At 46.9% G+C, this 25,869-nt stretch overlaps 1 protein-coding gene across 1 annotated transcript in view; it reads left to right on the top strand.

Moving 5' to 3' along the window:
• CCDC9B (coiled-coil domain containing 9B) overlaps positions 1-25,576 on the top strand; it is a 49,033-nt gene extending 23,457 nt beyond the window's left edge. Inside the window, exons 6-13 of the mRNA XM_035326918.1 lie at positions 2,594-2,668; positions 5,318-5,502; positions 6,846-6,907; positions 7,423-7,476; positions 7,930-8,026; positions 13,217-13,274; positions 13,620-14,431; positions 23,188-25,576. Of these exons, the coding sequence (XP_035182809.1) occupies positions 2,594-2,668; positions 5,318-5,502; positions 6,846-6,907; positions 7,423-7,476; positions 7,930-8,026; positions 13,217-13,274; positions 13,620-14,399 (1,311 nt within the window). The 3' untranslated portion in view covers positions 14,400-14,431; positions 23,188-25,576. The remainder of the gene's footprint in view (positions 1-2,593; positions 2,669-5,317; positions 5,503-6,845; positions 6,908-7,422; positions 7,477-7,929; positions 8,027-13,216; positions 13,275-13,619; positions 14,432-23,187) is intronic.
• Positions 25,577-25,869: the final 293 nt, after the last annotated feature.

Below are 25,869 nucleotides of genomic sequence, written 5' to 3'. Positions count from 1 at the left end.
CCTTTTACCATGTCCTAGCCTGTTGCAAAATATGGGGTGGCTTCTCTGGGCACACACCCTGCTTTGCATTTTTTTTCCCAAATCTTTGCTGACAAATCCTAGGACTATGTAGCTAATGTCTTCCTCATAGCATCAGTTTACACAGCTTCACACCAGTGAGACCAGTGAAGCTGTCGTGTGCCAAGTACAGTGTCAGTGAACGCTGGCTGTAAGGTCGTGCTTCCCTCGTGCCTCAGATTTGGCACACATACTTGACCCCATAAAAGACTGCTCGCTGCTGTGGGGTGAGTTCATCCATTCTCCAGCTCCCACAGCATATGTGCAAACAGGCTGCAGGGGGGATGAGCTCCATTAGGAGGCTAGGTAGAGCTGGAAGGTGTGGAGACAAGTATCCCAGGTTTCCAGCATCCAGCCCTGTCATGCTGGGCAAAGCCTGGGGATAGAATATAATTGGAATAAAAGTCCTCTTTCCAGCCTGGGTTGGACCTCACAGCACTGACTCTTTCTCGAATGGCTGACCTAGCAGTTTGTGCTGTGACTTCCCTCTTTGTTTTTCAGTTTTGCCTGGCTGTGCAAAACAAGAGCACGATAATCTCAGCCCCACACACCCCCCAGCCCCATAGCGGTTCAGCAGGGAGGGGAACTTGGGGATGCCTCAGCTCTGCTGGGCGCGAGGGGGCCCGCCAGGGCTGCAGCACACTGAGGCCTCGCTGCAAGCTGGCAGCATTTATGCAAAGCAGCCCCAGGGCTGCCATGTACGGCTACAAAACAGGGGAGAGGCCTCTGTAATAAATGTTGGGCCGCTTGGCAGCCGCTGTGCCGCACTGTCACATGCTGTGGCAGCGGCTGGACGGGAGCAGGAGCCTCTCTCGAGAAGGCGTACAGCCACCCCAGGGTAGAGCCTCGAGTCAGCACCAACCAACACCTCCTGACCCAAGGGCTGCCGCAGCGTGGGGACCAGGCCTGTGCCTTTCTGTCGTCTGCCCCACACGTGCTCCTTATCCTGGAGCAACATCAAGCAGCCCTCCCAGTGGCACTCCAGCTATTTTTAATGAGGGCAGAAAGCCTTTCATAGAAGATCATTATGCTCTGCAGACTGTATTTTGCTAAGAGCTGCTATGATCCCATCCCAGCCTTGGCTGCAGTGGCAGTATCACCAGGGCCACGTAGGGGCCAAGAGCTGCCTAGACCATAGCATGCCTCGTGTTTAGTGTTTGTAGTTCATTAACACAGAGAGGATAATTTTCACCTCCTGCCAGGCTGGGGGATGTCAACACTAGAGCAGAGCTTGCCAGTCTTGGTAGATTAGAGAGCTGGGCAATTACCAACTGTATGAAATTTAATAACAGCAAGTTCCAGATTCTGCACGTGGGATGGGGCAGCCCTGGGTGTATGTACAGACTGGGGGACGAGAGGCTGGAAAGCAGCCCCACAGAAAGGGATCTGGGAGTTTTGGTCAAAAGCAAGTTGAATCTGAGGCAGCAGCGTGCCCTGGCAGCCAGGAGGGCCAACCATATCCTGGGGTGCATCAGGCACGGCATTTCTTGCCGGTAGAGGGAAGGGATTGTCCTGCTCTGCTCTGCCTGCTGCAGCCTCACCTTGAGCGCTGCGTGCAGTTTGGGCACCACGGTATAAGGACATAAAACTTACAGATTGTCCAAAGGAGGGCTACAAAGATGGTTAAGGGTCTAGAGGGGAAGACGTGTGAGGAGCAGCTGAAGTCCCTTGGTTTGTTCAGCCCACACAGAGCAGGCTGAGGGGCGGCCTCATGGCAGCCTGCAGCTCCCTCACGAGGGGAGTGGAGGGGCAGGCGCTGAGCTCTGCTCTCTGGGGACAGCGACAGGACCCGAGGGAACGGCATGGAGCTGGGACAGGGGAGGGTCAAGCTGGGGGTTAGGGAAAGGTTCTGCACCCAGAGGTGGTTGGACACTGGGAGCAGCTCCACAGGGATGTGGTCATGGCACGAAGCTGCCAGATTTCAAGAAGCCTTTGGAAAACACCATGAGAGTTTTGAGTGGTCCTGTGTGGATCCAGGAGACCTGGATGATACTTGTTGGTCCCTTCCTACTCAGGATATTCTATGATTCTATAAATCTGGTGGCAGCATGGCTAAACTCAGTAGATGAGGGGATGGATTCTGGTAGAGCAGCTTGGTGTTTTACAGGGACAAAAAAATATCTCCCATCATTACCAAGGTGGCTTTCAACTGCATCTCAGATGGACTCCCAGCTCTTGTACTGTTAGATCATAAACAGGGTCTTGGGTCCAAATCTGTAAAGGTACATAAAACTTGGTCTTCCTCGGAAGAACTGGGACTGTAGAGGTCACTTCTCTGTCTCTGGCTTGGGAGGAAAACTGAGTTGTAGGAATGCATCCCTTTGGCTTGCTTTTCTTCTTACATTCCTTACTTACCAGCCTCTCTTTTCCATATCAGTTTGATTCGGGGTCCCGGGAACCACTCTCTCCTGTTTTACTGATTTTTTTTCTGGTCAGCTCTAACATGTCATGATGGGCACAGGGTTTGGTCATGAACTCCTCAGCCAGGAGTCCTTGGCTAATCCCTGAAATAATTCCAGTGTCTGTGCCCTTGCAGGCAGAGGAGAGAAGAACAGCAGAGAAGAGGAGATCAGACAGTGACAGAGGCCCAGAAAGTGAGCACAGCCGGAAGGTGAGTAAGGCCCAATGTCCCTTTTAAGGGACCCTTATTTTGGGAAAGGAAACCAGCAGGATGTGCCTCCCTGTCAATGAGTTGCCTTCATGCTAAAGCAAGCAGCAGCATGCTCTGATGTGGTTCCCACTGCTTATCCTTCTCCTCATCCAAAGCTTTGCTGAGCAGCTAACACACCTAAGACATGGTAAGGCTGGAAAGCCAGCTTCAGCAGAAGGGACCTGCTCATCACACCTTGTTGTGGCCGCTCAAGTCCCTAGTACAGCAGCGGGAATGTCAGGATGCACACCTACACACATGCAAAAGCACAGCCCTAGCTGTTTTCTCTCCCAAAAAAGCGTTTGCTTGTGGGTTGAAAGTCTCAGGCCTCATTAGCTACAGCTCCTCACTTCAACAGAAGCTGAGTAGGATGAAGGTAAATTAAAGCACAGGCCTTCCCACTGACTGTTTAATGCAAACCCTAGAGGACATGCTGGCTCCCCTGAGCCTGCAGATGCTCTTAATTAATGGAGCACAAAGTGAATAGACCGACCTCAACATGATTCATTAAGAGGACACAGATGGGCTCTTAACCATTAATTCCAGTTGAGCCCCCCAGAGCAGAACAGGGCAAAAGGATGGCCTTGCAGTCCAGCTAACCACAGCTGTGCCCCAACGAAGGTGAGGAGGGGGTGGGGGGGTCAGGGACCAGCTCCCCCCTGCTTGATAGGTCCCACAGCGACATCTGCATCTACCCACAGGAAAGCATGGGCATCAGCCTCAGTCTTTTCCTTACTTTTGGCTTCTCTTTTGCTAAGGGTCAAGGTGATAGACTAGGGCATATCTCCCTTATCCTCTGACTCTGGAGTTTGAACCCTTCTCTCACCAGCTGTGTGCTGTTCAACTCTTCTGTGCCCCCCTCTTGGGACACATCAAGATCCATTGTGGCAGGACCTGCTGTGCCTTGCTGGCTCTGGAGCTCCAGAGCATCTCTAGACCTTTTGTCTAACCCGGGGACCAGTGGTTGCCCTGGCATGTCCTGCCTTTCTGCAGACCCCATCTCCCCATTCTCAAGGATGCAGTCTCAGGTCCCCCAGTTCCTGCCAGCTAAGAAATGGAGGAGCAATTACTGCCACCCCAACTCCAGCCCACGCAGGTCGATTTCCTTGGCAACAGGGCTTTCAGTCACTCTTTGCCTGCTGCTCTGCTTTTATCAGCAGTGCAACACTGAGGAGTTAATTCCCATATGGGGAAGGAGTGAGGGTGGCTGGCATGGAAGGGCTCATGTATGAAGTGATGAATTACCCACCAGTAATTAACATCCCAGGACTCAGCTCTGCACTAAGCTGTTTGCTGTACAGTGTTACCTGACAACACACTGTGGTCAGCAGGCTTCTATTTCTATCACATCCATTAACCTGATGGCTCGGTTACCCACCTCTCACTGTTCACATGCTTTGCTACAGCTTCACAGAGCTCCATCACCTCTGAACTACCTTTTCATTAAGCTTTACATTTTTGAACAGTGGGAGCCCTTATCTGGTTTATTATGAGTAATAAACAAAGAGGCTGAAAGCAATGAAGGTGAAGAGCCCCTTCACTCTGAGGATGCTGCTCTTGGCACCCGCAGCCCTGTGGGCCCTGGCACCAGCCCTGTGACTGTGGGCTCTTGTGGATGCCTGCTGGTCACAAAAGCCTCTTCCTTCTTGGCCCTGTCAGTGAGAAGGATTTCATAGGCATAAGCCTGATTTCTGTGTATTCAGGTGGGGGGATTCATCAGCCTGGTGCATTTTCTATGATAGTTCAACCTCTCAGAAACTGGGAAATCTTGCAGGTGCTCCAGGAACTAACTATATGCCATAAGTAAACCATGGCAGGGTACCTGTTCTGTGAAAAAATTAGAAGACTTGGTTCTGAAACCTGTATGAGAGCTGGAACACAATAAGTGAAAGTCACAGCTAATTTATGCCTGCAGTTAAAGTGACTGCAAGTGCAAATGGGGTGAATCAATCCTGTGGCCACTTGAACACAGAATTACAGGGGCATGTTTTAGAAGTATGTGGTTAGGTACTGAATATCTAGAATGAAAACTGATGTCTTTCCTGCTGCTCCCCAGATCAGGAGGATAGTTATCATTGCAGGAACCCAGAAACACTGTGGTTCAGGTCAGAGAAATAGAAGTGAAGCCCCATTTCTTTTGAGACAACAGGAATGTATCCAGATGACAAAATTCAGGGTTTTAGTCTGACAGATTTTAATCCTTAGAAATGTAATGCTGTCCATGTTAGTCTGGACAAAGTGGAACAGCTGTTCAGAAATATGTAGTCACAAATTATCCTTCTCATAGTTGAATATTCCTGGGAGGGAATGGTTGCTAGTTCTGATCTGACCATGGGTTAACATCCTGGTTCTGAGTAAGCTGTATAACTTCTTCCTGCCTCAGTTTCCCTCTTCATAAAGTCAATGAAATGTTACCAGCCCTGGGACTGGCATATTCAGGCTGTGGGTAAAAAAGAGCCCTCCTGTGTACACACTGCTTTATGGAGGCAGAAGCTCACATCACTCTGACCTGTTTTCAAACATTACTGAGCATTTCTGGCGGTGACACAACAGAGTATGCTGAATGCAGACATTCAGACATTTAACAAGCAGGTCTTTTGCCTCCACTAGGAGAGTGGGAAGTCACTCCAGAAGAGCCCCGGAGACCTGAGTTTCCCCATGACTGGACGGGAACGCTCCGAGTACATACGCTGGAAGAGGGAGAGAGATCAGATCGACCTGGAGCGACTGGCACGTCACAAGAACTCCAAGGGCGAGTGGCGACGGGCTTGGGATGTGGAGAAGTCAGAGCACATGTAGGTCCTCCAGTGTCCTGGGGTGGTTTGTCTGCAGCAGGCCATTTAAAGCCAGTGATAAGACCTTGTGCAGATGCTCATTGTTTATCAAATCCTACGCTGTCATCTGCCTTTCCCTGACTAAATCCATATCACTACCCCCTTCTCCTGACCGTGTCTTGTCAGTGGGACCAGATACCAGAGCAATTCTCATCTTTTCTTTCTGACATGAGGTCTCCTACCCTGACAGGAGATATTTTGTGCTCAGAAGGATTGCCTGACTTTGGTCCTACCAGGACAAGGACTGAGGGAGGGAGGGGAGCATGAGTTACTGTTCAGTCTGCATCCAGCGGGTTCTCACCATCTCCACGTGGACAGGTCCAGTGACAGAAGGGTGCAGGTGCTCTTCTTGAAACAGGAACGGACAAACTTGTGTTGCTAGCCCACAGTACAGCCCCACTTGTTTTTCATTTTCAATCAAACGATGGGCCAATGTGCTTAAATCCTCCTCACCTCATGAACTCAGCCCCTGTAGGCACTGTGGTGTGAGGATCACCTATACGGCACAGGGGAAATGCTGGGGATGGTAAAATGGGAGAGCTCTTAATGGGGTCTGACATTTCCCCTTTAAACATTGCACCTTTAACTGTGCTTGTATAGCTGGATCACACACTGGCTAGAAATCTTTGGAGGATGAGCAGGAGAGGGTTTTGATAGGGTGCAGAGTTAGGGGTTGGGTTTGCTGATAAAAGAGTTGATACAAGGCAGGAGGATGGGACAACCTTTTGTCTGAAAACAGGGCTGAATGTGTAGATTTTCAGTCAGTGAGACCCCAATGGACACAAGTGAATTGACTTCAGTGGATGCCGAGTATTGCTTGCAAGACAGCTCTGAGCCCTACTATTCTGCTGTTTATCCATTTAAAAGAGAAAAGCCATAATACTTAACAAGCAGGATTAGAAACCATCCAAACAAGTCTGATCCACAGGTCTGATTTGAGATGACAAGTCCTGAAGCTACTTCGGACAGTAGCTAGAAGCCTGGGAAGCTGCATGTGAGCTTTGTACAGTTACACTACAGGGATCTATAGGTTTTAAGGATGGTCATAGAATTAAATACATATATAGGTACTGATGTAAAGGTTTTAGAGGTTCTCCTTTGGGGTAGAATTGCCTCACAGCCTCATTTCTCCTGGTTAGTGCATGCAGTTTCAGCTTCAGCTGACAAACCTGCACTTACTTGCCAGTGGGCAGGTGCAGAAGGGCCGATGGCTGGAACCTGCATTGTCTTGAGGTCTCCTGCCCATGCTTTTGCACACTGGAGGAGAATGGTCAGGTCTGACAATGCCTGTTTTTAACCTGCAGGTTTGAAGAGGACTTTGTTAAGGATGGGGAGCCAGCCTTGGATAATCCCAGCAATAAGAAAGGTTGGCAAGGGACACCTAGATTCTGTCCTGACGCTAGTGAATGCTGATTGTGCGAATCCCAGTGCCACAGCTGTCGTGGCTGTCAGTTGTGAAACTCTGCTTTCCTGGGCAAATGCCTCTGTGCGCAGTGTTGGGGTCTCAGCCCTCTCTGCTTTGCAGAGTGCTCAGGGGATGGGATTTGAGCATCTGGGTGCTAGTGCTTTTTACCTTCCCAGTGAGAGCAGTGGCACGGTTTCTATAACCTTTTATGACACAATATGGAGGCTCAGTACTGCCTCCTTTCCCAAACAGTGGTTTGAGAGGCAATCCTATTCCAGAGCACATCATCTCTGAACCCTGTGGCACATGCTGGCTTCTTTACTAGCATAAGTCCATCATGACTCCTGTTTCTCAGGAGATGGACTGGCAGAATAAAGCTTTCCCTTGCAACACCCTATCTGAATGCCAGGCTCTCTGCTACGTGCCCATTACAGAGCCTCACTCACTTTTGTGTGTGCTTTGCTTTGTCCTTTTAGGGGGAAGAAACGCAAGGAAATTCCAGCACAGGTCCTTTCCTCCCAATGGGAGAGGTGAGTAAATCACATGATTCAATCATGTCATCCCACTCAATGTCAGCACCTCTGCTATACCCTCACGGAAAGAGTTCTCTCCGGGCACTCTCACAGACTGGAGTGCCTGTTGGACACATATCACGTGGCTGCTTTCCTAGCCCTGTGATAAGGTCTGTGCTCTGTGGCAAGGGAGAACAAGAACAGCTTCCCAAGAAGAGCACAGGGGAGACTGAGTCCAAGGAGTAAGATCTAAATTTATGATTGGAATTTTTAATAGAAAATGTAGAAGAAACACCCCTAAATTCTCGCTTTGTATTCAATGCTTCAGAAAATACTCATAGAGTAGGCATATAGCTTCAGAGGCTTCCCCTTCCATAGGTACTTTCGAGTGATACAGGGATTTTAGCCTTTTCAGTAGTCCATCAGACAGTTCTGCCTGCTTTTGCATGGTCTTTCCAACCTGTCTTCTAGGTGGAGGACAGCACAGCGTGAATGTGAACAATCCCGGTCCCAAAGCAATGAGCAGCCGAGCCAAAGGAAAGGACAGACTGACCGGCAGAGCCAGAAGGTAAAGGTGCTGGCAGTAGTGCCACAAACTAGCATTTAATTTAGTGGCATTTGCGGCTCACATGGAGTGCATCATCACCGTACCAACCCGCTGCATCAGCTCTCTGCAGAGTAGCTGGGGGGGGTAGCGGGGCACCATTACTCTGGGGCCAGATTTGGGTAGCACTGGCACATGCTGCAGGAGGCTTTTGAACACGTTTTATCTGACTTCCAGGCATTGCTGATATGGGGGACCAGCCTCCAAAAATAGTTCCTAGCTGATCCAATAGTAATTAGGATTGAGAGTACGGTACAGATGTCTTTTCCTCATTTAAAAAAAAAATATATCTTAAAGATCCCTGACCTGGTGAGGAGGGAAGTGGCCTGTTCCTGCCAGCTGTGGGCAGCACACAGCAATATATTAATTTTCACTGAAGCAATTTCAGAATATCAGCAAAACTAAGTGCATTTTACAGGTTCGCCCACATCCTCCCAGGGGCCCCCCTCCCCTGCTGCTCTCTGTAATTAAATTGCAGTGCAGTCTCCAGGTTCCTGGAGCCACACTATCTAACGGTTTAATAACAGTGATCATACAGCATTGCCATGCCCCTTAGTAGGCAACAAAAGGATGAAGGGTTGATTGCATACCCCAAGCCTTTTCCAGAACAAAAAAAAAAACATTCCAGTAGCCTTTAACGTTAGCATTCTTCTAACATCTAGGTCAGTTATGACCATACAGTTAAATAGATGCACAAACTGATACGTGTTTTATAGGAGTACAGCATTACCCAGAAGATGTTAACTGGTTGGAGGTCAGCTACTGCTTGCTGCTACTTGGTTTAAATTAAGGGTGGGAGGCAGGGTCTGTGCATGCAAAATTCTGCTGTCAGGATAGTATTAGGTCTAATGTGCAGAGCCTGACACTGTATCAAGGTTGGAGTTTTTTTAGCATTGCTTTTGTTTCCAGTGACTGTGCTTTGAGGAAGTGCACCTCAGCAGCCCCATCTCTCAGCTAGTTATGTTCTGAATTGGAATCTGCTTAAAGCATAAAATAGGTTGTCCTCTGTCTTTCTAAGTCCTGTTAGTTAATTATACTTTTCACAATTTAATTTAATTCTGATAAAATTATGAAGAATAGCATCAGCAGCATGCAAATAATCAGGCTAGCTTTGTTTGGAAGTTTCATTCAACCCCTTTCCATTCTTCAGCTCCATCCCCAACAACATGTGCTTTGGAAAGAAAAGCTGCTGAGCTGTGCTCAAGCTTGCTCTCCCCCAGACAGTGACTGCAGCACTAGGGAATTACAGCAGTTCCCAGAGGATGTGCAAGATGGGCATGCCAGTACATTTGCTTTATGTTGTTACTTTCTGTGAATACCCTAGAATGCACCAGACTGCAGGCTGGCTGTTGCTGTTCACAACCATGAAGGACACAGTAACTTCGCACAGTTCTGCCCTGTCTGAACATGCCAACCCATAAGGCCCAAACCAAACGCCCAGACCTCAACAACCGCCCTCAGGGGCAAGTGTGGTTCAGAGGTTTGCTGCCAAAATTTGGTTATTATATATATATATATATATATATATATATATAAATGCACAAGAATTACTTCAACAGTTGCACTGAAGAAGAGAAACGGAAGGAAAAAAATATACGTCCACCCAATAATAAATATAAGTTAAATGGAAAGTATCAGCTGAGCAGATACTGCTACCCCTACACTAGCAATAAGATTTTTAACAGCCACAAATGATCTAGGCTTTAGGTCATCATCCTTTTTGAAAGATAGCACTTATGGTATACAGCTTTCCTAAAGTCACACACCAGTTAGTTTTGGTTAGTTTGTTTTGGGCTAAAATGGATTCAAAGGGAAGGCTACTAATGCTGAATTGCTTCTAGATCCCCCTGAACTTAACTGGATCAGATCTAATTAGTCCTCCAGGCTAATTAGAGAACACTATTTCCTGAGACACCTTTTCTTTGGACTTTGATAAATACACATCTAGTGTTGTATCTTCTGCTTTGAAGAGGGTTCAGAGGACAGCTGATTGTTGCAGAGCAGATCGTGTCTCATTGTGGGACACATGCTTGGTGTTCCCAAGGGCTGGAAGAAATTGCACAGAACAGGGACACTGCGGTTTCCCTGTCAGTGTTTGCTGGGAACATGAGTTATACTCACTGCAAATATACTTCCTTTTTCATCCTTTCTGCTGGGATCTTCTTGTTTTTCTGCTTTTCAGGGTTTGGTGGGAAAGCACAGAAGGGAGCTTCATGTGGTTGTACATATGATTTATTCTGGTCACACCTTCAACTGTTGGCCATGCTCAGTTTATCTCACCAGGAGAGCTGGGATGCATCTCTGGGCCCTTCTTGGGTGTAGAAAGTGTGGGGTCAGTGATTTTGCTCACCCAGATGTAGCACACCCCTGGCCCTGACCTCTCTTTGCTCCTAAGCAGCAGAATATAAGCAAAGACTTCAGAAAATATGATGATGTTAGAAGGACTTGATGACAAGATAAGCCTCATGCCTTTCCAGCGTTTAATCTTAAAGTTTAATCCTAATACAGTCATTTTCTGCTCTGAGGACATTTTAGCTGTACAGATTAGATGTGTATAGTTGGTTAAATATGTGCTGGGAGTACACTAAATGAAAGAGCTGTGTTCATTTTGTGTGGCGCCTTGGAAAGGACAAAGAGTTTGTTGCTTCCCTTTTATAGGCAAAGCAGACAGATGCATCACACAACGATCTGCTCCCTCCTTGCCACAGCCTGCGGGTCAAACAGCTTCACCCAAATCCTGCCTCGGGTTCCATTTCTGCACCAGTCAGACCCCGGGGAAGGAATGGGAGCCTGCCCACTGTCCTGTCTCCATCTCCTTTCCTCCTCTTCAGCAAAGACTTATGCCCCAAAGTGTGCCTGTGACAGACAGATGCTGACTGGTTTCCAGAAATCACCCCAGGGTCCTGAGATGTTTCTTTCTCCTTCTGTTCTGTGTTCTCAAAACCATGCTCAGAAGGAATGCCTTGGCGAGCTGTCCTATGGCAGAAATTCAAAGAAATGATTGTGGGCTGGGACTCTGACTGGCCAGCTTGGAGTGCTGTTTGACAACATCTCGTTGAGCTGCCCCTCGTTAGTTGTAGTTTCTTCCAGCAGTGGTCTCTGACTCTTCAGCTCCAGAGCTTGGCTAGGTCATTGAAGGCAGCCTCCTCCCTGCCAGCGGCTAGGACATCTAGCTTCATTTCAGACTGCATAGGGCTGTACGTGGGTATCGGCACTTTTAACTGCTGTAATAATACAGTATTATTCCGATTATTCCCTTGCTTTTCTCACACACCCCCCACCCATTTAACAAGAGATTTATTGCAGTGGGTGCAGCAGGCTTAAGCTTCCTTACACCTCGCACATCCCTGCTTGAAGAACATGAGAGCCAAAGCCCACCAGCGAGGTCAGCCAGTTCAAAGTGGCAGCTGTCTCTGGGATCCCTTCTTTGCCTGGGAAGAGGGGAAGCTCAGCTGGTCAGATTGCACAGCAAGATTTAGCACCTTCTGTCCGGAGACCCAACAGGTGTGCATCAGAGAGGATGCCTGGCATCCATAGCCTGTTACTTCTGTCACAACTGACCAGGAAGGTACATTTTCCAGTACATTTGTGCCTTCAGTGCAGAGGCTTGGAGGCATTTTAGGGCATCTAACTCCTCTAGGGCTGCTGGGTTTAGTCAGGATATTATTCATACTCATTTAAAGGCTTTAAGGCCCCAGAATGGCTGGTGCTGGCATCCTGTTTAGATGCCTAAATTATCTTGCTGATGAAATTATAAAATCTTATGTACTATTGTCTCCACAGAGATGTTTATTCTTTTTCTTTTTTCTTATTTTATTTAACAATGAAATAATTCATCATACTCTTCCCTGAGCATCCTCCATTAGAAATGGGGCTAGAAGGTCGCTTGTTTTATTTTTTTCATGAGTGTGAAGTAGCTCGATGTGATCGTACATTGGAGGCTGTGATGGTAATTCCCACACAATTTTCACAAGGGCACGTGGGGTTGCCTTAACAGTGTGCTTTTGCCTCTGGAAATGCCTGACTCTGCAGTCACCTTAATGTGTGTTTTCATTTCTTGTATCTTGGCCTAAATTTGCCAACTCAAGAGGCCAGTGAGCCCAGCAGAGTCTGTCTAGAGAACAATTAAATCTTGCACGCCTTTGCACATGTATTTTAAGAACTTGTGGCAGGGACAACATATATATATATATATATATATACATTTATGTGTGTGCACATGTGACACAATTCACCAAGCGCACATATGAGAAGGGAAGGGTTTCTAAGGCCTGCCCTGCCCAGTAGCTCTGCATGGACAAATTCAGATCTATATTCACCCTGGCAAATTCAAAGAAGCAAAAGAAAACACTTCTCCGTGCAGCTTTAAGCAGAGCTTTTGCCCTCTTTAGCATGGGATGTTGTAGCTGCTGCAAAGTGTACTATGGGGACAATATGCACTTACACAAATCCTTGGAAGAGACCATGTACTGAGTGAGCATGACTCAACACAGAGATACCATCTGAGGCTCAGGAAATTCCAGAGCTGCACATTTCTGGAAGCTGGGTAGGGGAACAGGGAGGTGTTAAACACACTTGCCCTCTTTTCAAACTCTACCCCAAGCATCTGCCAGTGATCCTGAGCGGGCAAGAGGGCCTGGGTGAGCTGGACCTTTGGTCTGACCGTTATGGCCATCCTTGCAGCCTTCCACATGTCCATGCCTACCATCTCCCAAGGTACTTAAGAGCAATTTTATCCTTCACTGTCTGCCTCTGTGTCTGCCATTGTGGAGATCTGGGATGTTTGGGCACTGTCAGACAAGCAGGACCAGGCTGTGGCAGACATCACTATAAGCATATCACCATATATCTTATTAGTCTAACAACAAATGTCTGTTCTGGCAATTGGATTTTATGTTTTCATTATATTTAGAATTATAACAGCCAGTTCATTAAGATTTAGTAGCGTCAGATGACTGCCTCTGGATGGGCTGAGTGTTTTGCAGTTTCCAGGAAAAGGAACTGGACCAGTTAGGTTCACCACCTTTATCTGTTTTTCTGGACAGGGGGCTCAGACAAGAAATGGACATGGTAGAAATCCTTGCCCAGGCATAGTGAGTGACTGTTTGATATGAGAACCTGAAGGCCTGAATTCTGCATTTTTTTCCTTCACAGATGGGATGCAAAAGAAGGCGAGGACATGTCTTTTCTGAAGGATGACCCCGACAGCCAGGTGAGTTCACCACTTCAAGGGTGGCTGCTGAGTTTACTCAAAACATGCACTATCAGGAAAGTTGGAGGCTATCAGCCAGTGCAGAGAAGGGAGACCTCTGTGTTGGAGTAAATCTGCCCCTTGCTAGCACTCTCCAGGCAGCATGATGTGAGAGCAACTTCTTGCATTGGCCCTTATATTGTCAGTATAACAACCCTCACTTAGTCTGGTCCCTACATCACCTACATCCTTTTGCTTCCTTTAATGGCCTCAGCAAATTTGTTCTTGTGTTTTGGGTATCATCATAGACAAGGAATACTGGCCACTGATCAATACGCTGACATAAACATATCCTCCTTTTCTTAGAGGAGCCTTGGTACGGACAAGCAGAAGAGCAGAGGTGTGGAGGGAGTGGAAGAGAACTGCACAGCTGAGCTGGAGGAGAAGGTGAAACAGCCAAGTCTCCAAGATCATGGGGCCTCATCATCACAAAGGCGAAGTGGGAAGGCCCAGTCTGCCCCCAATAGCAAGAAGGAAGAATGGAGAGGAGTGAAGGGGCTTGGCATGGAGGTCTCTGTGGCCAGCACAGGCAACTCAGAGCCAGGTCCCAAGCTGAGTAAGGAACCTGTTGAGGAAGATGGCAATGAGAAGCCTGGCAGTGCTGACATCTCTCAGGATGAGAGCACAAATAGCAGTGCCTCACAAAGTAGCTTTCCAAATGCTGTGCAGGCCACCATGCATAGCAGTGAGGAGACCTTGTCATTGCCCACGGGAGATGATTTAGATGGAGCTGGCTTTAAGAAAAACACAGCTTCAGAACAGGAATCCACTGAGGACTCTTCAAATAGCCATGGAGGAAAGCTGGACACAGCAGCAGAAGACAGACTGGATGCAGGTCAAGGACAGCTGGTGAGACAAAGCGGGGAGGAAGTGACCCAAAACACTGCCCTTGAGGGACAAACACTTGCTTTCAAAGGAGCTGAAGATGCTGAAGGCACTGAGCACACAAGCAAGCCTTTGCCCCCAAGGAAAGACAACTCTGACAAAACTGTTGTGCCTGAGCAGAACACAGCAAAATCACAGTCCAGGGAAGGGGACCAGCCTGAAGATTGCAAGGACAAGGACAGCAGGGACACGCTCAACTAACAAAGATTGCACCAGCTTGCCTGAGATGGAAGGTGAGTTCCTGACCTCACTCTCCATGGTGTTTGCTATCCTGTAACACTCACAGCCATAGTACAGGTCCACAGTTCCATTTTCTGTAGCCATAAAGACAACATAAGAGATAACTATTCAGAAGTGTTTGTTACCAGTGATATGGATCCCTCAGATATCCTAAAACTGTGTATCACAAAGACCTGCTCAGGAGCAGATAGGGAAACAATGGAAAGTCAGACAGGAAAATCTGTATGGAAAACTGGACTGCTGAGTCTGGTCAGTGACAGGCATTACTTAGGGCACAAGCCGAAAACTATTCCTGGAAAGGGATAATCTCAGAAAGGTGGGGATAGCAGCGTGAATTTATTTCTGTCTCTGTGGTAATCACAGCTGGAATAACTATAGGTTAGTGTAGTCCTGTTTCCAAAACACTCATGCAGCTATAGAGGCCCACCTTGCGGGCAGTAGTTTGAAAAAGTTGGACTTCACGTGGGATTCTCTTTCCAGTACATGATCTGTGAGCACTAAGCTCTGTGAATGTAAAGTTTGAATTATGTATATGGCAACAATAATGAGCAAGGCAGGATGGGGTGGTTCCTGTTCCAAAGGCCTATGAATGAAACAGAAAGGGGGAAGAATAGAGCTGGTTATGTAGCAAAGCTCCAAGTTTTACTCAAGCAAAGAAGTTTCTTCCAGAAAGGCAGATGCAGAACAAGAAAAGCCAGGAGAAAGGAACAAATGATATGACAGGTAGAAAAGTAAGGTAGAAATTAGGAAGAAGGGGCAAGGATGGAGAGTAGGGGATCTTTGGCAGTTACCTTTGACAAATATGTTCTTTCCAAGCAGTGTCACAGATCAGGGTGTCATACCTGTAAGTGCTGGATGAGACCAGTAAGTCAGGACGTGATCCTGCCACCAGGTTAGGCAGTAAGGTTGCAGTGTACTACAGCTAACTCAGGCCTAGCACAGAGACACCTAACATAAGATCTGAGCTTCCTCTCTCTTGGAAGGAGAAAGATTGGCACTTCCAGAATGCAGTCCAGCCTGCCTAACCCCAAAATTGCTGTCACTGAGAAGAGAGGCAGCAGCAAGTACTCCAGCAATACTCCTGTAAGCAGAGAGGCAGCAGCGATACTCCTAAGTAGGCACTCCAGGCAATTAGCTGCTCAAAGCTAGGCAGGCACATCGCCCCCACCAAGCGCCTCTCCCGACTCCAACAGGCTTTTCTTCAGACACCTAACCAGCAGCTTGTCACTGGGTTTTGTTTGGTATTCATCCCCAAGGCACAAAGGAGCTTAGGGATGAAGTGGTTAAGCTGCTAACAAAGAGACTTTCACTCTAATCCAGTACTATACAAAAGGGTAAGTGTTAAAGCTATTTAAAAAAAGACAAACACCAAGATGCTGGTTCTGTATTGGAACTGAAATTCCTTCAAGTGAGGGAAATTAATTCCAACAGTATTTAGGAAAATGTTGAGACCTGGATGCACACAGCGTGACTTTGCTTTCCAGGCCTCTCCAATCTACCAGAAACACCCACAAAAGTAGAGAATGGAAGAATCAGAATTATCCTGAGTGAGAAAAGTAGTCATTAATTAGACACCAGCTAAGAGGCAACAATAAATTAGAGCAGTCCATTTTCATCTCAGCAATGCAATGGAGATTCCTACCGCTTGGTAATGCTGCCCTGAGTCCACTTCAGCACAACTCTTTACTCCATCGCTCTTCAGTGAAGTCATTAAGGCAGGCTTAATTATAAACATAGCCTTATGTCTTGGAGAAGACAAGGCGACTTAAGCTGGTGTTGGCACATAAGCACTTGTGCATCTGTTTGGCTTAGCTGGAAACTGAGACCAGTTTTGCTCTCTGAAATATTTGGGATACACCGAGCGTGGTGATGCTGGCTGATCAGCCCTAGCACGTAGCTACTGAGACTGCTGAAGGCAGAGGTGGCATGTGGGGACTGCAAGGGGCACACAGTGATAGATGGAGATATTTATCCTTTACAACCCCATTTCATCCTGCCTGCCCTCCCCTTCAGCCCCATTCCCTTCCTATGCATCACCCATCCCCCCAACCAAGAGATCATGCCATTGCGTCACCAACCTCTTTCCAAACAGCACAAGCAAAATTTCCAGGTGTGCCTAACCTGTGCGCTCAGCAGCAGGTCCCACCTTCTGGTGGGGATAGATTAAAGCAATATACTTTCATTTTTTGGTATTTCCTGTACATCTAGGAGATGCTTCACGTTTCAGGGGAGCCCTTTACCAGATATGGATGGCAGGTCATTTAGCGGGAGTCAGCCTTCAGCCAGTGCTGACCTGTGTTAGGATCATAGGAATAGGCACAGCTACATCACACCTCACATTAAGAGAATGCTCTTTCATTCTTTTTAGACTCCAGGGCAATCACCGATCATTGATTCACAGCGAGCACCTATGATAAATAAGGGTAATCTGTCTGAGCAAATTGGTCTGTGATTGTTTCATTTGAAGGTTGTTTGCACCTTCCTCTGAAGCCTCCAACTTTCTCACTGGCTGGGCATCCATGGAGGTGTCAGGGTGAGCCAGTGCAGCCATTTCTGTGTCCCCCATCTCAGAAATAGTTTTCTCCTCTATGGTTTTTGTTTGTTTGTTTTTCTTTTCCATTACAATGACTGCAACAGCATTTAGGGAATGAGTGAGCGAGTGCAGTTTGGCTGCTTGTCTTCAGTGACATACTAGAGCATCGCTGTCACCTCCTACATAACTGAAGTCACCACAAAGCAATTTGACCTCTCCCTCTGCACCAGTGACAGGCCACTATCAGGGCTGGCTTCCCAAACAAGATCATTTGCAGAGAGGGTGAGTTATGCCATGATTTATTTGTAGTGGGGTGAGCCAAAAGGAAGACAGAGGGCCCCATCGTTAAGTCTCTGCTCCCTGTATCCAATTTGTCAGGAACATCTCTTGACAGGGAAGAAAGAAAGAAAAAAAAAAAAAGCAAGACCTGGATTTCTCAACTGCTAGTTTAGCACAACCAGAACAGTTCATTGCTTTGGCTTGACAGCAGGACTCCTAGGAGCAACAAAATAGCAACGATGACAACAACAACAACAACCCAAAAAGCAAAAGCTCATTTGGCTCAAGTCGGTTAAGTTGTCAGTGTGTTTGGAGCGAAAAGGTCTTATGTCTATTCCTGCTGTTGCTTTGAAATTCCCAAATCAACATGACAGGCTGCATAATGACACAGATGGCAGTCATAAATAACTACAGGCTGGTAACAGTCACTTCCCTTCTCCCGTGGCTTCTGTTTCCTTCTGCTCTACAGACAGATTAGTTTTAGACCACGGTATGTATAAAATGCTGCAAAGCTATAGCTTGTTTTCTTGTAGCTCTCCCCAAAGCGTTACATCACTGAATTTCTTTGGTCCCAGATGCCTTGGGTTTGCCCCCATGTGAGGTGCATTTGAATCCTTGGCAGAATCCTCTACTTGTTTTGGGGATTATTGAGACTTATGCCTGCACCTGACCTCAGATGATGCTTTAGGGCAAGGACAGCCAAAAATGGAACCTAGAGGAAACCTCCATTCAGAAAAGCCATTGCATATGGCCTGCAAAAAGACTTAATAGGTGTGGCCATCTTTGGCAGGGAGATCTCTACATCAGCTGGAGTCCCTTCAGGAATGTAACCGCATGTGGCAGGCTAATGCCTTTCTTGGCCTATCTAGTAAGAAGGGCAGCATCGTTACTCAGAGCTGGCTTTAGCAAGAACCAGGAAAATAGCATCATTCAGGAAGCTGAAAAAACAATAAAACCAAGCATTACATAAAGAGCTGCACTTTTTTGTTAGAATGAAAAATCGAAGTTTGATTTTTCCTTTGGTGTCTAGCACAATGAATTCGGGTGCCAAAACCACCTGAATTATTTGGATCTTCTTACCACTGGAGTGTAATCTTTCAGGAACAAGCAGTCCTGAACTATAATCCAGTTAAGAGGCTGTGGGCTGGTGGCTCATGCTGAGTTTTTAACAATTTATGCATACACCAAATTGCAGATGCCCACGCCTAATTGTATTGATCTGATGTCAGACCAACAAAATTACAAGATTATCCCTTTGCAGCAGGGCAAAGGGGGGTGTTTTTCACCCTGTGATGCATGAACAAAACTAACACAATTTCCCTGTAGATGAAGGACTTCACGTGGCAAGGTGAATGGGTTGCTATATCTCCAGCAGGTGCTGAGCAGCTTCTGTCTTGGTAAATCCAGGCATGTCCCAGCCAGAAACCTTTACTGTGTTCATGTAACCAGCTGACATTATACTGGGACCTGAAGTGCCTGGTGGAAAACATGAGAGAAACTTGTGATGACGGTCCAGGTGATATAGTCTGAATGGCTGCTGTCATGGAGCATAGGAGGTTCACAGTAAGACAGTGATTAATGTAACTGGGACCACATGAGATTTGTCCATCCTTAAGGAGAAGCATCTGGAAGGATGCACTGGCATGGGTTATCAGGCTGATTAACAAAATCCTGCTAGGAGGTAATAGGTAGCTTCACAGAAAAAAAATAATAATCTCACAGAAAATGCAGATTTGACAAATACCAGAAATGTGTCTTCCTCAACATTTTGAATTTCATAAAACCCGAACTGGAGCTTTCATTAAACCTTTCCAGAACAGAAAATTTTAATGTTATGCTAGTAATTCAGTTTTGTTACGGTGTGACTTTTGAAAAAAATCAACCTAGAAACAGATGGGATGATTTTGCAAAAAAAAGCCTATCTGCCCAAAAAGGAACGTAAAAATATCCATTCCATTAAGGGGTTATATTGTAGAATTTCCGTCAAGGTAAAACAAACAAACAAACAAAAAACTTTACCAGGTCACTTCACTGATGTCAGGGAAATGTCCCCAGTTCCAGGATCTCACACAGCTCAAAGCACAGCCATCCAGTGTAACTGTGCAGATTTCACTCCCCACCACGAATGCTGCTCACCCAGTTCTGCAGAGCAGCAGCTCCTTGCAGCAAGCAGCCACCATGTGGATTTCACAGCTTCCACTGTTAATGTCTATTTATGGCACTAAAAATCTCCTGCACCTTCAAACCAGTTGGAGATGCTGCGCAGAGTGTGTGGTGGGGCTTTCATCCTTTGCTTCAAATAACAAGGAATAAATATTTACCCAAAGTACAGGCTTGGAATCCCTGGAGAATGTCCAACAAGTCCCAGAGAAGTAAACGATACACAAAAAACCACAGAAGCTTTTCCCTGAATTCTCTTGAGAAAATTAATCTTAACATCTTTAGAGAAAATGCAGCTGGGGGTAAATTTCCAGAGCAGCTCCAGGGATCTGACCTTGCAGCTCCGGCTGACGTAAAGAGGAGTGGGGCAGGCAGAGCCTGTGTGCCGCAGGACCCAGGGGTCGGGAAAGGCCAGCTTTCTGCTGCAAACCAGCACTAGAGGTTGGTGCAGGACGCCCCACAAGCAGAAACCAACGCCTCGCAAGGCAGTCCTGGAGCTGCCAAAGAACACAGTTTCTTCAAGGTTCACGAGGTGAGAAGATACCATCTTGTGTGACTCGGACATTGGCCTGGGATCGGGCAGGCTGAGGTCTCAAGGGCTTGACTCAAGCAGCGTTGGTCTCGCTGGTCCTTCCTCACAGCCCCCCAGTGCTGTGGGGAGCCCACCGTCATGCCACAGCATTTCAATTTCCCAGAGCACCTCCTAGCACCACGTGCCACCAAAGGGGAGAGCTTAGTCCTCACAAAGGATCAGGGAGTGCTGTGGCTTAATACAAGACTTGGAGCAGTTATCTTCATTCCTCTGGAATTACAGAAAGTCCTTCCAGTGGCACGATATGGGAAAATAATCCCCGGGTTTTCAAGTGTTGTATGTGAGAATGGTTCAAGAGGAATGAACTTGGACAGAAGGAACACAGGGAGGGACCACAGGGATACTCAGGGAATGGTTGTTTAATCTAGCCAAATGAAGTCAGAGCGGGGTGGTAAACACCACTGAAGGAAAAGGCCACTCCAGCCTGAACATAATTAGGTGCAAGAATCGATGTATTGAAGAAGTCTGTGGATAAACACGCAGAAATTAGACAAAAGTTACTACCGGTCAGAGGATTTGAAGAGTGCCATGGCTGCAGCAGGGACCCATCACCTGTAAGGCTGGCTTGGCCAGCATGTTTCTGGCAGGGATTAGGCAATGCGGTGCTTGTGACAGCAACAGGATGAATTTGGTGACAAAGCTGTGTATGTTCCTGTAAATGCTAGCCACCACTGTGCTTTCACTGGAAATCAGTGTACGCATCCAGAATCAGTGTACGCATCCTGCCCAGAAACGTGGGAGCTTTACTCCTAAATCTCTCCAGCACCTTTGAAGAGCTTCTGCCTCGTCTTTGGTTTGTGTTACCGCAGGGCAGACAGAAGGGAGCATGTGCCCATACCTCAGATGCCTGCATTAACCCTCTTAATGTAAACCCCAGATGAAAAGGAGGGAGAGATAACTACACCACACTGTGGTCTGCGTCTTCCTTTCTGCCAGCTCTGCCGCTGAGAAGGAACACACAGACTGTGGAGAGTGACAGTACCCTAAACCACTCCAGCAGGAATCTCCACCAAAAGCTGTCTTTACATATTTAAGCTCATCAAGGGGTGCAGTGATAAGTTTTCTACCAGAGGCAAATCTAGAAAGAATTAGGATTTTTTTTCCCTTAAAAAAAATGGTTCTATTTCAAATCAGAATTAAGTCAGGGCTGCTCTATGGCCTGTGCTAGGTAGAAGAACACGCCTCGTGATCTTACTGGTCCTTTTTGTGGCCTTTCAGCATATGCTGAAACACCAGCTATATATCCACTTAAAAAAAGAGCCAAGTGAGGAAATCTGGTGTAGCGATGTCTAACAGATGGCCCTTACACAACACGTCTGATTTTGCCACGTGATATTTCACAAGACTGACTCTCTGCGTGGTCCACTAAGAACAAAACTGTCTGTGGGAACTCTGGACCTGCCCTGGGAGAGATCAAGCAAAATTACATCTCCCAACCCAAGCGGGGGATGGATAGTGTCAATCTCAGCTGTTGGAAGAAGGGCCTAAATCGCCAGATTTCTTCAGCTACTTTCAGCCACAGTGTTCAGGTGCATCTAGCCCCATGACATGAGAATTAACAGGTAGGTCCAACAGTAACCTGTTGTTGGCTTGGCTATAAAAGTCATCTCAGTGACTTCCCACCTCCAGCCAGGCTTTGTCAGGTTGGGGAACGCCTGGGGCTTCTGAGACAGACTGCCACCAGTCTGCATTTAATGCTCTCGTGTGACGGTGACACACAAATTTAGCTCTGCTTCCCCTCGCTGCTGATGGCAGAGGCAGCCCATGGCTCTCCCGAGCCCTGAGTCACAAAGAGTAACGCCAGCCACGGGGATGTTGTACCAGCACAGAGCTCACCAAGTCCCCGACCAGCCCTTCAGTTACGCATGGAAAAGAAGATGTGGCGTAAAATGAGAGAAATGCTAATTACTGTGCCTCACTGCTAAAAAAAGTAATGACTTTAAAGCCCACCAGCATCTTGGCTGTAAAGACTCACTCATGCACAGAAACAAGGTGCCTGTATTGAAAGGGCAATGCTGCAAAACAGGGAAGAGACTTGCCCACCAATGCTAAACAGCACAGGGCTGTCAACAAGACTTTTGGAACCACTAATAGCAAAATAGATTAACAATAAACAGAGCTAGCTCTGGAGTCGGTTCAGACTTGTAAAACAGATTATAACATTCAAGCCATGAAGCATAACTCTAAAATCTGCTTCCTGACCCTTCCCAATAATGTCCTGAAGCGTGCTGCTCCTGCAGCACTGAGCAACCCCTCAGCAGCAAGATACGGCCAGCCCTGTCCATTGCACACATACAGGACAATAAAAAACCTCTCCAGCAACAGCCTTAGGCTCTCCTTTCAACTGCACATAGCATTGATTATTTCAGTACCTTGGGCATCATTTCTTTGAGGTTTCTTATCAGGTATCTGTGGTTGTGTCATTAAATGATTGTTTGGGATGTTCCCTTTTACGTGAGCCAATCTACTCCTGTCCTCATGGCATTTCATCTGTTTTTCCTTTTATGTTCTCCCTCTATCCTTTCTTGCAAGCTCTGGCTGTTGAAATCTGCATCAGCAAAAGGCAGACCTGTAGATTTAAACATGGATGCAGGCAAATGCCAACTCAGCGATTCTGAGTAGCACACCAGCATCTGGCAACCAGAGGGAAAAAAGTCTGTCTTTCCTAATTAAAATCAACCCATCTAGGTCTAGAGACAGCTACAGAACAACAGTCTCAAGTCACAGATGAGTATATTCACTAGAGAATAGCTCATTCCTCTTCCTGTGAACACAAATGCTGCACACGCAGGCCAGGTTTCACAAGAGTGGGCCATGGACTCCTACCCAAAATCAGTCCCTCCTCTCGGGGCTCCAGTGCTATACAAGCACACACAAAAACATACAAAAATTAGTGTCCTTAAGCCAAAAGGAGAAAGTAAAGTAGTCTTATCTATCCCAGAGTAGCGGGAACATGTTTCATCCAGGCTCACACATTTGGTGCATCCCCCGGGCTGCAGAGCCCCTGGGTTGCTCCCATCACGCTTGGCAGGTCGGTATCTGGGTTATGCGATGCTGGGACCCCCCAGGCAGCCCCAGCCATGCAGGAAGGTCACATTGAAGCTCAGCAGACACTTTTAATTTACTGCTCAGCAGTTCCCTAAAGGCTGATAATCATGCTACTGTCTCTGCTCTTGTTTCACCAGGATAACGTGCTGAAGGTGGTGGATGAGAAGAGAAGAGGAGCACAGCCTTGTCCTCGCTCTGACCTTCTATGAAATCAGCTTTCAGCACCTGCCCTGCGCCCTTCATTCACCACAGACAGGGTCCCCCCCTTCACCATTCCCCACTCAGTTTCAGCATCAGCCCTTCCTACCCTGATGCCAAAGGACAGGAAAGGCTACACACACTCCCTACACTTTTCTTTGGTATTTGTTTTGCCTATATTGCAGCCGCGTGGCAAGCCAATGAAACGTCTACTGGATGCACTTTATTTTATTTAATAACTAATTCAGTTTAAAGTTAAGATTCAGCTTTCTGGGCAGCCCACCCATTCCCTCCCCAAGGCTAACAGGGAACCGCGTGTGCCCGGAGGACAGCAGGGGTTGGGTGAGCTCTCCCCAGTGGTTGCACGAGGAGAAGTGACAAAGCAGAGCATTAGGAGACAGGGTGAGAGGTGCTACGTTGTAGTGCAGTAGGTGGGTGAAGTAGAGCTCAGGGCAGCTGTTGTAGTAGGGGTTTGTACGTGGTTGAAGTGGTGGCAGAGATGTGTATGGTAGTTGCACAGGTCGTGGGCACAGAGGGGACAGAGCCTTCTTGGGGTGCTTTTGACAAGCACACGGCAGCCACAGCATCTCATCCTTTCCAAGGTCACCTTTCTCCTCCTGTTAGATATGGTAGGGCAGAAGCAGCAGAGGCTGAATGAGCACATCAGGAACTTTTTTTTTTCTAAGTAAGGTGGCTGCTGCATTGAGCAGGTACGTACGCAGCTTGGCCAAGCACTGAGCCTGCTTCTTAAGGCAGAGAAGCAGGAAGGCTACACTAACTGGAGACACCTGCAGCAAGGAGGGCAGCACAAAACCAACAACTTCCCTTAACACCCTGCTGCAAGGAAGGAGCTGGCAGCAGGACCTCAGCCAAATTGGAGCTGAAAGTCAAGGCTTCCTGTCAACTGCTTTCACCTTCCTGGTTGTGCCTTTGTGCACAAGTAAGAGGGTAACAGTTCCCCTGGAAGCTGCCAAGGATACCTTTTGTCCGGCCTTAAAAGGTGCCTTTCAAATCAAGGAACTGAATGAGTATTTACAGCATAAGTGAGCAAAAATCCCAGCTGTTTAGATTTCCAAGCAGATGAAAGACCAACAGCAAACCAGGAACTAGCTGAAACGTGCCTGCCCTCTAAGGCAGAAAGCAGGCACAAGGAATAACACAATTCATGACTTCTAAATGACAAAACAAGCGAGGCTATCATCTTCATTAAGAAGCACTGCCCTAAAACTTGAAGCAGTTTCAGGAGTAAATGTATGTGCAGATACTTATGCATGGAGATTTATTGAATGTCACTGCAAGATGCATTTGCTAACCAAAATGGCAGACTGCCTTGGTGATGGAGTTGGCATGTGTGGACTGACATACTGTATGCTGTTTTAATAAACTAATATTTGCACATATAAACACCTTGCTATTCTACATAACTTAGATCCACAGTACCTATCTCATGGAAGACAACCCTGGGAACTTCCTCTATGTGCCAAATTCAGGAGAGTTTACTGGCTTCAGACCAGGCATTAGCAAGAAACAGAGTATGCTGCTTGCTTTCATATTGTATTAGTAGGAACGCCTTCCCCTACCTAAGCCCAGACTGGGTTTATTTGGCCTTATCCAACAGATAAGAGAACAGATAGATGCAAACCAGATTATAAGACTGCTCCAGGTCCTGGAAATTCTCCATCACTTTAAGGCTGGTTTTCCTCAACAAACTGACTCAAACACTTGCTTATTTATTTTTTAAGACAAAAACAGCTCACTGACCTCAATCTTGATCCAGGCAGAATCACTGCCATCTTGCCTCAGTCCACACACAAAATATTCTCTAATCAGGAGCTTGTTGTTGCACTCCAGCAGCAATCAAGCAGCCAACAGAAAGCAACTTTTACACTACCTCTGGCCCAGGACTTAGTTGTAGAGATAAAAATACAACTTCAATTGTTGCTATACTTCATCTTACTGACATAAGATATAGGAACAACTTTCCTCTTTCAAAGGAAAAACCGACACTTGGCCCTCCATCCCCCTTCTTCCCCCTTACCCCTCATAAATCCAAGCAATTTAGCACTTCATGATGCCTGGGAAGGATCAAGTCTGTACCAAGCTCTGTGGATTGTGCTGTGCAGATGGTGCCTGTCCTCAGCATAATTTCTTCTTGCTTACCAACACCCTGCTTGAACGCACTTGGGTTGGTGCCTGGATTGGATTTTTTCAGCAAGAAAAAAAAAGCTGTGGCCAGCTATTTCTTCTTTAGAGTGAGAGAAGAAACTGAAGAGTTGAAAAATCTGATGTAGAGGTGTTATTTATATTAAATAAAAGTTATGAGAAAAAGTTCCAGTTTCTTAGTGTTTCTCAGCCCTATATTCAGGGCTTTTTCTACACGTGAACAGGATTTGTAGCATTTATTTATTAAGAGCAAGAGCTCCAATTCAGATCACTCAGCCCTTAGGAAAGGGCTCACCTCCTGGTCTGGCTACGTCAACCCACCCAGCAGGCTCACTGTAATGATGACAACCTGCCTCAAAACACACGGCTTGCTTTTCCACAGGTGCCAAAGCTGTCTCATTGCAACATCACCTTTCTTGCATGCAAATGCAATGGCAGCTTGTAGAGTGCAAATTAAT

This window comes from Oxyura jamaicensis, chromosome 5 (assembly GCF_011077185.1).
Source record: "Oxyura jamaicensis isolate SHBP4307 breed ruddy duck chromosome 5, BPBGC_Ojam_1.0, whole genome shotgun sequence".
Taxonomy (NCBI): Eukaryota; Metazoa; Chordata; class Aves; order Anseriformes; family Anatidae; genus Oxyura; species Oxyura jamaicensis.
The sequence above is the reverse complement of the archived record's forward strand: the minus strand, read 5'-3'. Positions and strand labels throughout refer to the sequence as shown.